Raw genomic sequence first — 13375 nt, forward strand, 5'->3', positions numbered from 1 at the left:
GATAAACAAGATTATACTGTATAGCACAGGGAGATACATACAAGATCTTGTGGTAGCTCACAGCGAAAAAAAAATGTGTGACAATGTATATATGTATGTTCATGTATAACTGAAAAATTGTGCTCTACACTGGAATTTGACACAACATTGTAAAATGGCTATTACTCAATAAAAAAAAATGTTAAAAAATATTATCTGTAAAGAATTAAAGGTAATGGTCATAAACACGTTGACCAAACTCAAGAAAAGAATGAGCAGAACAGGCTGAAAGTAGAGATTTAAAAAACGTTTTTCATTTTGCAAATGGAAACAAAAAGAAATCTGAGGTAGCTATACTTATATCAGACAAAATAAACTTTAAAACAAAGACTGTAATAAAAGACCAAGAAGGCATCTTGAGTTTATTTTTGTGTATAGTGTGAGTGTTCTAACTTCACTGATTAACATGTGACTGTCCAGCTTTCCCAGCACCACGTGGCAAAGAGACTGTCTTTTCTCCATTACATATTCTTGTCTCCTTTGTTGAAGATTAATTGACTGTAAGTGTGTAGATTTATTTCTGGGTTATCTATTCTGTTCTATTAATATGTCTGTATTTGTGCCAATACAACACTGTTTTGATTACTGTATCTCTACAGTATTGTCTGAAGTCTGGGAAGGTTATTCCTCCAGATTCATTCTTTTTCTTCAGTACTGCTGTGGCAATTCTGGGTCTTTTGTGGTTCCATATAAATTTTAGGATTATTTGTTCTAGTTCCGTGGGGAAAAAAATGTCCTGGGGAATTTGATAGGGGCTGCATTAAATCTGTAGGTGGCTTTGGGTAGTATGGCCATTTTAATGATATTAATCCTTCCAACCCAAGAGCATGGGGTATCTTTCATTTCTTTAAATTATCTTCAGTTTCCTTAATCAATATTTTATAGTTCTTCCTGTATAAGTCTTTCAAGACTTAAACATAAGACAGGACACTATAAACCTCCCAGAAGAAAACATAGGCAAAACATTCTCTGACATAAATCTTAGCAATGTTCTCCTAGGGCAGTCTACCCAGGCAAAAGAAATAAAAGCAAAAATAAACAAATGAGACCTAATTGAACTTATAAGCTTTTGCACAGCAAAGGAAACTATAAACAACATGAAAAGACAACATATTAAATGGGAGAAAATATTTGCAAATAAAGCAGCTGACAAGGGCTTACTTTCCAGAATATACAAACAGCTCATACAATTCAATAACAAAAACAAACAAACAAACAACCCAATCCAAAAATGGGCAGAAGACCTAAATAAACATTTCTCCAATGAAGATGAACATATGGCAAATAGGCAAGTGAAAAAAATGCTCAGTATCACTAATTATCAGAGAAATAAAAATCAAAACAACAATGAGGTATCACCTCACACCAATCAGAATGGCCATCATTAAAAAGTCCACAAATGATAAATGCTGAAAAGGGTATAGAGAAAAGCGAACTACACTGCTGGTGGGAATGTAGTTTACTGCAGCCATTATGGAAAACTCTATGGAGATTCCTTAAAAAACTAAAAAAAAAAAAAAAAAAAAATAGACTTACCATATGATCCAGCAATCCCACTCCTGGGCATACATCCAGAGGAAACTCTAATTCAAAAAGATACATGCACCCCAATGTTCATAGCAGCCCTATTTACAATAGCCAAGACATGGAAACAACCTAAATGTCCATCGACAGATGACTGGATAAAGAAGTTGTGGTATATTTATACAATGGAAATCTACTCAGCCATTAAAAAAAAAAAAGAAAAAAATAATGCCATTTGCAGCAACATGGATGGACCTGGAGATTGTCATACTAAGTGGAGTAAGGCAGAAAGAAAAAGAAAAATATATGATATCATTTATATGTGGAAATGACACAAATGAACTTATTTACAAAACAGAAACAGACTCACAGACATAGAACACAAACTTATGGTTACCACGGGGGAAGCAGGGAGGTGGAGGGATAAATTGGGAGTCTGGGATTTGCAGATTCTAACTACTATATATAAAATAGATAAACAACAAGCTCCTACTGTATAGCACAGGGAACTATATTCTATACCTTGTAATGGACTATAATGAAAAAATATGAAAAGGAATATATATGTGTATATATGTATAAGTCAATCACTATGATGTATACCAGAAATTAACACAACATTGTAAACTGACTATACTTCAGTTTTAAAAAAAAACCACAGTGAGATATCAGCTCCCTACAGTCAGAATGGTTATTATCAAAAGAACAAGAAATAAGAAGTGTTGGCGAGGATGTGGAGAGAAGGCAATACTTGTACACTATTCGTGGGAACATAAAATGGTGCAGCCCCTATGGAAAACAGTATGGAGATTCCTCAAAAAATTAAAAATAGAACTACCAAATGATCTAGCAATTCTACTGGGTATTTATCCAAAAAAAACAAAACCACTAATTGGAAAAGACATATGCACCTTCATATTCACTGAAGCATTATTTATAAGCCAATATAGGGAAAAACACCTAAGTGTCCATCAATGGATAAATGGATAAAGAAGATATGGCATACACTGGAACACTACTCAGCTATAAATAAGAATGAAAACTTGCCATTTGCAACAATATAAATGGAACTTGAGGGTATTATACTAAGTAAAATGAGTGAGACAGAGAAAGGCAAATACCGTATGATTTCATGTATATGTGCTATTTAAAAGAAATAAAACAAACAAAACAAAACTCATAAATACAGAGAACAAATTGATGGTTGTCAGAGGGGAGGGGGTTGGAAGATTGGTGAAAGGGGTGAAGGAGATCAAGAGGTACAGAATTCCAGTTATAAAATAAATGTCTGAGGATATAATATACAGCATAGTGGCTATAATCAATAACATTATGTTGCAAATTTAGATGTTGCTAAGAAAGCAAATCTTAAAAGTTCTCATCTCAAGAAAAAATAAATTTTATAATTTTGTAACATGACAGATGGGAAATGACAATGTAGCAATCATTTCACAATGCACAGGAATGTCAAATCATTATATTGTAATACATCTGAAAAATAATATAATGTTGTATGTCAATTATATTTAAATTTTAAAATATATAGACTTGATGCATTCCAGGAAGATAATTTTTGCCCCCAAAATATTTCTCCAGCTATCATGTTCCCAGTGTCTAAAATTTCAGAATTAGAGATACCATTCTATAGGTTAGAAAAGTTAAATTAAAATTTGAATTAATTAAACCTTGTTAGATGGAAAATGGTTAAGTATGTAACAATATCACACTTCAAACTTCTCTTAAAACAATGTCCAATAGAGAAATGTAAACAATTTCTCTAACCAAAGAAGACAAAGAAATCTTCACTGCAGAGTGAAAACTGCAAGCAAAATTTCACAGGCTGCCAATGAGACCATGTGAGGGTCTTGATTTCCAGGAGACTGCACTGCCAAAGGGAGGCGGTACTGAAAAGGATGCTGGGAGTCTCTATACCCATTCCCAGAGAAAATTTGCCCCACCACAACTCTACCAACCAGAATCAATTTTAAAATAAGTTATTCTTTAATTTCCATACTTACACACAATTCTTCTAGAATCACTTAACACATTTAGTGGTGACAAGTTAAAACAAAATTTAAGAATTTCTGTCCCATGCCCTGCTCAGATGGTGCTGAATTCTTCCCCAGAGGCTCTCCAGCACCTCCTAGTGGCCGCTTTGGAACATGGGAAGGGTGGGTAATTAACATACATTTCAGCACTTTTCTCCAGCAATGGGAAGCACTTGCCATGCATCATCTCATTTTTCTTCACAATACTCCCAGAAAGTAGATATAACTATTATCCCCACTTACATATGAAGAGGAAACTAAGGTTTGGGGTGAACAACTTACCCAGGAGGATATAGGTAGTGGGGAAAGAACAAAAATGAAGGTCTGTAAGACTCCTGAGCCCTCATACAGAATAACCTTCCTGGGGTATTGAGAGGAAAGCGTGATCTTCCTTCTGCCACTAACCTGCTCTTCTCTCTTTATTGTTCCTAACACCTGTGTTCATAGGGAAGTTACCAACACATGTTGCTTTTTTGTTTTTATTTCTTTTTACATTTGGATTTAAATGTCTTTACCCAGCTATATACACTCAATTATTTTAATTAATCTTCATGGAATAGCCTCTAAATGTCTCTTCATCTTGGTTTCCTTCCTCTGGATTCAATCTGAAATATCACTTTTCCTCTTAAAATGTGACTCCCCAAGGTCCAATATTCCAAACCAATTTATCTTCACAACATGTATATTTTTCAGAACCAAAGAGGTGGTTGGCACTGCTTTAGACAACGGAAAATAAATCAAACATATTTACTACCCTCAAAAAAATTATAATCAACTGCCCTGACAATTGCCCACTATAGCTTATGCTTCACTTAGTTTGGATGCTACACCTCTCGTAAGACAGTTTTACTGTTGCACTGGCCTTTTCAGTATTTGCAAAAGAGAAGCTATCATTTATACAATCATTTTCATGTGAATTATCTCATTTTATACTCACAATACTCCTCTACACTGGTTATTAATAATTCCAACTTAAACATGAGAAAGCCAAAGGTAAGTGGCTATTCTTCAATTTTTGTTAAGTGTTTATTAGAAGTTTCAATCCTCCATGATGTTTTCTATGCCCCTGTGCTTTGTAGACACAAATTTGGTCATCTGTATTCATCTCCATCAAAGTTATTGATATAAGTATTGATAATAGAAAGATAAGACTCTGAAGCAGGCACCTGGGATGTCACCAAATGGAATTCCCCATATGGTGACATCTCCACCCTGGCCTAAACATCTATTTTTTCTATGCCTCACAGCCTCTCTTCTGTTTTAATTGGCATGCTCTTTTAACAGCACATTCTATGTTCAATTTAACATTATACAGAACTAGCTTAGAAGCCATTTCCTTCTCTGAAAAGATAACTACCTTCCCCTTGTTTTACATTCAGAATTTCTCGTAGATAAATTTATCCAAAGAATCTGTCACGTCATAATTCAGTGTAACTTCAGGTTTTGTACACTGCTGAGCATTTAATAGAACCAAATTTAACATGTTAGATATTTGTAATTCTCCAGGCAATCAAATAAAAATACGATGGTCCTTAAACCTCTCCACCAGCAATTTAAGATGTATCTTGGTTAGTTTTCCATAATATTTTGAAAAAAGTAATATTTGCATAAAGAATAAAGTTTATACCATAATATCAGCAAAATCATAACATTTTCATGCATAAAACAAAACAAAGTTTATAGCATACTATCAGCAAAACCATTTACTTATTCCCATTATGATACAGAATATCCATTTTAGTATCATTAAGCCCTATTTGCAATGATGAAAAAATGCTTCCTGTTAACATTACTTATTCCTTCACTCATTCAACATGCATATCAACTGACTGCATACTAGGCACCAAGCATATACTAGGTACTAAAAAGACACAAATGAGCACTTCCTGCAGCCAAAGGGGTCATTGTTCAGGTGGGAATACTAAAGAAAATCCACATCAGATTGTAAATTTATAAAGGCTGATACACTAAGCGTCATGGAGACTGCAGAATCTCACTCAGCAGAGACTAAGGCAGGCTTCCTAGAGAGCATGATGCTTTTATTTGTCTTGACAGTAAGCAGAGATCAGGCGTGCGAATATGAAGGAACAATGTTCTAGGCAGAGCAAATGGCATGTGCGAAGGCATGGAAGCTTGTGAAACCTGACGCCCTCGGAGAATTGAAAGTCATGTGATATGGCTGGAAAGAAGGATGCAGGCAGCTGAGTGATAACTGATGAGACTAGAGAGAATAGCCAGGGTCTCATTATGAGAGACTTTTGCCACATGCCAGTGAGTGAACCCGTTACCTTGAAGTCAGTGAAGAAAGTGGGCAATATCTGAGTCAGGGAGTTTCGTTAGAAGGCTCTGCCAGTGATCAAGGCCAGCAATCAGGGAAGTACCAGCGTAATGGGGAGATGGCAGAGTGCAGTGACACCTGAGCTAGGATGCTGTTTCCCAGTGTTCACTGTATATACGTATCAGCTGGGGAGCACTTCTAAAATATAGGCATCTGAGCCCAAACCAGACCTACTCAGACTTTCTATTTTTCAAGGCTCCCCTGAATTCTTCAAATCCAGCTAGCCCACAGGCTAGCGGACAGCATCTGGGAACAACAGTTTTCCCCTTAACTGTAAGACAAGGAAGTAAAAAGAGTTTTTCAATTATACTTATTTCAAGCAATGGGGCAGACAGTTTTAAGGTCCACATGAAAGAGTGAAAATGTGGAATAATGGAATATGTTTAAAGAAATAGAATGTCATTATTTCCAACTGCTTGGTTGTAACTAGCCACGAGAACAAACTATTGATTGGTAGAGGTCAAGATAATGATGTTTCATAATGAAAAAGACTAAGCTTTTAGAGTCACATTTGTGATAAGTTGATCTATTTTTGCTTTATAAGCTTGATCCCTCTAGTACGTTAAATATTATCCTTATAAACTTTCTTCAATTTAATTTAGTTTTTACAACCTTTTTATTTTTATAGAGCCAAAGATAAACTTCCGTCCAGCCTATGATCAAAAGATCATAAATTCTAAATCAGTGCTGTCTGAACTAACTTGGTTTTGCTATATAGCCTGACATTCAGAAAAGTTTACATGATGAAAATGCTCATCATAGGATCATTTCTCTTAAACAAGTAAATTATAGCAAATTCTATCTGCTAGGGAATTCGGACTATTTGTCTGTATTTGAGCTTAAATATGTTTAGGCAGTGCTTGTATTTTTAAGTAAATATGTGAGTTATATTTATGTGTTTTGAAAGCTGTGTCTCCTGTCCTTGTCTTGGTTGAGAGAAAAGCCTCTCATCTTATTCTGTCTCCACTTTCCATCCCTACACCCTAAAAGGACTTTCATGCAACATAATAGCAATTTCCACGAAGATCGCAACTATGTGTCCTGGTTGCATTTTATCCCGGGCTCCAAGCTCAGGGCCTGGACAGGAGAGACAGATGACACATATCTGTTTATTAATGAGAATCATCTTCCCTTTATAACCCAAGCAAGCTTGACTTTACCCAGATCTGTCTAATCATATAGACACCTATTTCAGCCAACATAGGAAGAAGTATATCTAGAGACAAAGCTTTTTTTCATAGCTATATACCAATCAGCCCAACAATAAAGATTATTACTTGACCTTCAGAAAATTAATTGTGATGTCATCATCAGTTGCTGACAAACTGCACAAGTAAGACTCCTAAAGGAGAGACGTGCCCTGGCTCTGAAGTTACTCTAGGGGCTCAGACATCAGAACCAGCTCTTCTCATCACTCGAAATCCCCTAAAAATTGACCTAGCAGAGGAGCCCACCACATTTGAAAGCCAACTTAAGGCACTTGAAAAAACTAACATGTTGGCTACAGTGTAATAGTCAATCTTAGTTTAGCTATTTCAAAACTATGACTGGTTTAGTAAGACTAACTCCAGTGGCCTGTAATAATGGTAATAGAGGCAAAGAATTATTTAGAGTCAGGCATTGTGGCCTCATAACATTTGCATAATGTTGGAACTATTAATGAACCCCGTTTTACAGCAGAACATGAGGATTCTCCCTTACGTAACTTACCCATTAAAGGTGGAAGGATTTGGATATCAGCTCAGTCTGACTCCAGACTCTGCTCTGTATTACTTATAAAATTATCTGGTATTGTTGTTTGATTCATGGAATATTTCCAATTTCGGGAACTTGGTTGGATAAGAAACTCACATTCAGTCTTGCCAAGGACATTGTGTTCAATCATGCTGAAACATCCAGAAATAGTCTGTACATCAGTTTAACTCAATATAGTTGGCCCTCCATATCACATCTGAAGATTCAAACAAGTGTGGATTGAAAATATTTTGGGGGAAAAAAATCTAGAAAGTTCCAAAAAGCAAAACTTATATTTGCCATGTTGGCAAGTATTAACGTAGCATGTACATTGTATTAGGTGTTGTAAGTAATCTAGAGATGTGATTTAAAGTATATGAGAGGATATGGGGAGGTTCTTTGCAAATAGTACACCATTTTACATAATGAACTTGAGCATCCGTGGGTGCGTACATTCACAAGAGGGCCGGGGACCAAATGTCTATAAGTATCAAAGGAGGACTGTATTGTGCAATTTGAAGCTAGATTTATTTGAAATCTAAATAAAAATACCATGAGTTATTCATCCAGAGTTCAGATCATAGTATCCCTACGTATCAGACAGAAACCACTTCATATTCTAACTCTCTTTGCATTCTAATACAGTTAATAGTAACACCAACCAAACTAATTACCTAGAAAGCTGGCATGCCCTAACCTGACTAATTTTAACTAAGCCACTTAAAACTGTAACACTGTTATCATCTGAGCCTTGATTCTGGACTAGGAAAGTTAAACACCTTGCTCATGGAAAAGGGCCTATGGTAGGCATGAATGCATGCATACATGAATGAATCAATGAGGAAGAAAGAGAAAAAGTGAAATGTATGAGGGAGGAGGAGCTTTAAAAACAGACTTTTATTTAGCAAGGATTCTACACATTGCTTTTAAACAGCATCATCTGAGAGCAAATGTCATTTTAGCTTTGGTAACTCATGTTAGTGCAGATAATCCCTGAAATTAAGACACAGAGAAGCCCAACACATATAAAGAGCTTTGCTAATAAAAGAGGCAAGATCCCTCAGTCTGCTCTTTTTTTAATTCTTTGAAACCAAGAACAACTTCTTGTATAGGAAATATCAGAAAACTCAGACAGTGATAGTGAGTCTGCCTTTATCAGTTCTTTGGTGTCAGAGTGGCTGCCTGGGTGCCTTTCTTCTACTGTGGTGAACAGTGAGCTGTGTAGCTGATGCCTCTGCTGCAGCTTATAGCTTCCTCAGGAACATGGAACAGTGATGATACCACTGAGCACCTAGAACATCTCTAGTCTACAGACGAGAGGGCTGAAGCTCCAGGGCACTGGCTGGTCCAGGCTCACCCAGTCTGAAGGAGATGGGTTCAAACCTCTGTCTAACTCCAAAGACCAGTCTCTTTCTGCTAATACAAGCTGCCTCTTTGGGTGTTGCAAAAATCTAAGGAGGCTTGATCTAAGGACTTGCCAGGAAAGTAATGATTTTCTATGAATAATGATGAGAAAGCAACATGCACAACTGATTTATTGCGGTGGTGGGATTAGAGTTAAATATTTACTTTCCTTTATTTATCATTCTGTGGAAGAGATTATAATCTGGTTTATGTAAGATTAAGTAATTCATTGCAATTAATTTATGAGTTCCTACAACCTTTCCATTTCTTTACACCCCACCCTAGTGCTAAGTCTTAACAGCACCTAGAGATTATGCCTTAGCCCCTGCAAATGCAGAAGCATCTATTGAGGAGCTCTTGGGTGGCATTATTTACATTTCTTATAAAAGCCTCTTTGATACCATGCTGCTTTCACAGACATTGACTCCCTGTACTTGGCTCCTATATGATTTAACATAAAGAACATTATCATTAGGCAGAGCACTTCTTGTAGAAGAAATTGTAAACTCAACCACAGCAGGTGCTGCCTCCTGTTCTACCAAAGCCTACTTGCTAACATTTAGCATCAAGTTTAGGATTTGATTGGCATTAATGTTACTCACCGTTATCACTTGAGAAAGGTTCATTTGCATGGAGCACAAAATGAAGGCAAGGGATTCAAATTAAGATGTGAAAATCACCTGCCACCAACAGTAGTCATTTTAACTGAAATTCTCCATTGTGTTTTCGGACCAGTGTCCCAGGGTTTGGTTCCTAAAGAGGTGGGAGATGGGTAGAGCCTCCCCAGGGGGAATTTCAGAAAAGGGCTGGTTGTCACCACAATGATTGACATTAAATAGGTATAGACGTGGGATGCTAAATATCCTGCAGTGTGTCAGAGAAGGACGGTCCCCACTCCCAGTCCCACCAATGGGGACAGCCCCTCTGGCCCTAGCCCACAGGGTGATAGAGCACATTTGCTGCATCTCGTCATCCAGATGTTTCAGTCACACTGCAGCAATGAAAGAGGATCACATCACACAGAGGCGAGATTTGGACAAAGAGTAGGAAACCAAGGGATTTTTTTTAAAGACATGATTATTACTGTTTGATTTGATTCTTTAGGAAAATGTTGAAGACGGCCGAGCGAGTATCTATCAATCCGTCATCACCAACACCAGCAAAGAAATGTCCTGTTTCAGTGACTTTCCAATGCCTGAAGACTTTCCAAACTTCCTGCACAATTCTAAGCTCCTGGAATATTTCAGGATTTTTGCCAAAAACTTTGATCTTCTAAAATATATTCAGTTCCAGGTATTGTATTTTGTGGGGGGAGAATGGTTTTCTCCACATTAGTTTAGCTCCCATTTAAATAGAGAAGTTACTCTGCTAATGAACGTAATTGTGAATAAAACAAAGTATTCTAATCTGATTATTTCCTGAAAAAACAATAGCATGGTAGAAAGCCCAAAAAGTAGTGTCATTACCCCTGATATTACAGATTATGTACATTAACAGAAGAAAAATATCTGTTAAAATTAATGGTTTCAATGATGATACTGATGGTGAAACTGCATCTAAACTAATATTTATAACCATTAAAGACTCATTTCCTTTAAAAGGACATATTAAAAAAAATCATACTGTTATTTCATATTCTTACCTTCTCCATAGAAATGGAACTTCTTAGAAAAATGGACTAAATAAACTCACAGCTCTCCTTTCATCCCAGAAGCCTGTAGAAACTATCTTTGCTAATTTTTGATGCATTCTCCAGCAACATAAGAATAGTCAGATCATTTTGAAATACAATTGTAACTACCTTTCCTGTGATTCCTCAAAAACTAATAATCAACAAGAAAAAAAGACAATATTCTCATTAAACATCCTGAATTTTTATCAATAACCTACACTCTGAAAATTAGTAACTATGCTTAGGAAATAAAATTTAGATTCTATCTCTGAATAAATAACAGTGGAGCTTTTTAAACATATCTCATTTTCTCAGTAATTTTAGTTTTATTCCAGATTTGTATTACACTCATTTATAATAGTTGATTTGGTGGAAATCTACATATATAAATACCATTAAAATGTTCCATTCTATCTAATGCAGTTTTCCCCCAGTTTCTATTTCTCTTATTTATTGTTTTACTGCTGTTGTTTTCTGGAGGTTGGAGAGGGGTTCTGAAAACTCACTTTCCATCTATTGGTCTCAAAGTTGGTATAAGTCATAAGATGTTAGGGGCTCAACTCAAACTGTAAAAGGAGGTGCTCGCTCTAAGTTCTGTATCAACATGGCAAGCTCCCAGGAGCAAAGAACCACCAGGTTACCTAAGGGGAGCAAACCGGCTCAGGTCAGTTGCATTTCTAATAAACTCCCCAGTGATACTGAAGGCTGGTCCTGGCACCATATTTCGAACAGCAAGAATCCACAGTACTTTAGTGAATATACTACCCTGAAATACTAATCTGAAATCTTTACTCTCAGCTGAATATGCCTAGACATTTTATAGCCTTTTCACAAGATTTATGCTAGCATTCCATATACATTTTTAATAGGAACAGCTTCAAAATTTGCCAACCCAGCATTGTGAAAAATATCTGAAAATGTGAAAAGCATGTATAAGGAACTCGAATACTTGCTAACAAGAGGAGAATCATGCAACTCCTCTAGAAGTGAGAAAAGCATTGCTTCCTTTGACATTGTTTCTTATATACATAGCAGACACAGACATTTACGCACACTTTAAAAAATTCATAAACCTCCAGACAGCAAACAACATTAAAAAAAAATCAATGAACCAATGAATTATTTCATCCAAATCAGATCATGAAGTGTATTGCTAATATGATGTACTCTGTTTTAAAAATAATAAATATGAACAACTTACCATTTATGGAGTGCTGTCACTGTGCAAAGGGCTTCACATGGAATATCTTTTCAAACACAGAGTCTGCACATAGGTGAACACAAAAAAGGGTTCTTGATAAATATTGATTGTGCAATCACTTGAATGATGAACATGTATTTTATACCTTGCCCAGGGCTCATCTTCCTTTTCTGGGCCTCTCTCAAGTCCTTATTCAGTCCTTCACACACTCGTTCCCACTGCTGAGTTAGGCCTCTAGCACAAAGCAGTACTGGTAGCACCTTCCAAAGAAGAAGGAGCAGGGTGCACTTACAGTCTTTGCCTTAAGAGGCTTGAAATGGATTCAAAGGGAACCTAAATGGAATCAGAGGTACATTGCACTCTACCCATCCCCACTCCCAGGGCACCCTGGACAAGGCCCCTGTTGTGCCAGAGTAATTCTCAGTGATGCCTTCTCTGTGTTCAAGACAACCGTCCTCAGTGTGAGAAAACACCCGGATTTCTCATCCTCTGGCCAATGGGTGGTTGTTACCGAGAGAAACGGCAAGGAGCAAAGTGCTGTCTTTGATGCAGTCATGGTTTGCAGTGGCCATCACATCGTCCCTAACATCCCACTGGACTCATTTCCAGGTGAGGCCTGCGGGGATCCCCAGCTTTTTGGAGTAGACATCCAGGTTGGACTGACAGGCAGAACCAGCTGCTGCAACTGGGTGTAAGATTAAGATCCGGATAGAGCTAGACAGACACTTTGAAGGCTCCAAAGAGCATCTTTGTTTCTGTTGATCTCCAGGTCTTCATTATCAGGAAATTCAGCCAACCTCCCCCAAAGTCATTAAATCTTAGAAGTTCAGAGAATTCTCACCCTAATTAGTTCTCTGTTGAAGAGGCCTTTTCAGCCCTGTGCCTCCCTTGGCCGGTTTCCATCCTGCCAAACCCTCATGACTTTGTTACAACCCTGGAGACTTTTCCACAGAACCATGCCCACAGCCAGGGTTACTGGGGAGAGTTTCTGGAAGCACATGCTCCTACCGGACAGTGATGGATGTGGGGAAAGCAGGGGAAGATGGAAGCTCCCAGGCCCTTCCCTCAGAGAGCATACTTCCTTTCCAAGGCCGTCAGGAAAACCTTTAATACAGTGGTTCAGTCCCAGCCTCACATTATTCAAACCACCTGAGGAGCTTTCAAAGCTCTAATGATCTTCAAAGACTCATTTGGTATAGGGTGTGCCCAGGTCCATTAAGCGTTGCTCGAGTGATTTCAATATGCAGCCTGAATTGCAGCTTGCTGGTCTAAAGCAATGAAACTCTCAAACAGAATCACCTGGAGGGCTTTTAAAACCACAACTTGCTAGGCCCCTCTCCTATCATTCCCAGCTCTGTCGGTCTGGTGTGAAGCTCAGAATCTGCAGTTCTAACAGGTTCCCAGGTGATGATAAC

General features: G+C 37.4%; 1 protein-coding gene and 1 long non-coding RNA gene across 5 annotated transcripts in view; one reads left to right on the forward strand and one right to left on the reverse strand.

Moving 5' to 3' along the window:
* Nucleotides 1-13375, reverse strand: part of LOC105070495 (uncharacterized) — a 180782-nt gene that overhangs the window by 93999 nt on the left and 73408 nt on the right. For both annotated transcript variants that reach the window (XR_835420.3, XR_006725522.2), the window contains exon 2: nt 11961-12023. This is a non-coding gene — a long non-coding RNA (uncharacterized LOC105070495). The remainder of the gene's footprint in view (nt 1-11960; nt 12024-13375) is intronic.
* The window catches only part of FMO2 (flavin containing dimethylaniline monoxygenase 2), a 30489-nt gene that overhangs the window by 3592 nt on the left and 13522 nt on the right, over nt 1-13375 (forward strand). Inside the window, exons 3-4 of one of the 3 annotated variants that reach the window (XM_010956903.3) lie at nt 10192-10380; nt 12407-12569. The exons of 1 other annotated variant lie outside the window; for it this stretch is intronic. In XM_010956903.3, the coding sequence (XP_010955205.3) occupies nt 10192-10380; nt 12407-12569 (352 nt within the window). Of the gene's footprint in view, nt 1-10191; nt 10381-12406; nt 12570-13375 lie in introns of those variants that run through there. One more of the 3 variants, XM_074349789.1, reaches the window with a different exon arrangement.

Source organism: Camelus bactrianus, chromosome 21 (assembly GCF_048773025.1).
Source record: "Camelus bactrianus isolate YW-2024 breed Bactrian camel chromosome 21, ASM4877302v1, whole genome shotgun sequence".
Classification (NCBI taxonomy): Eukaryota; Metazoa; Chordata; class Mammalia; order Artiodactyla; family Camelidae; genus Camelus; species Camelus bactrianus.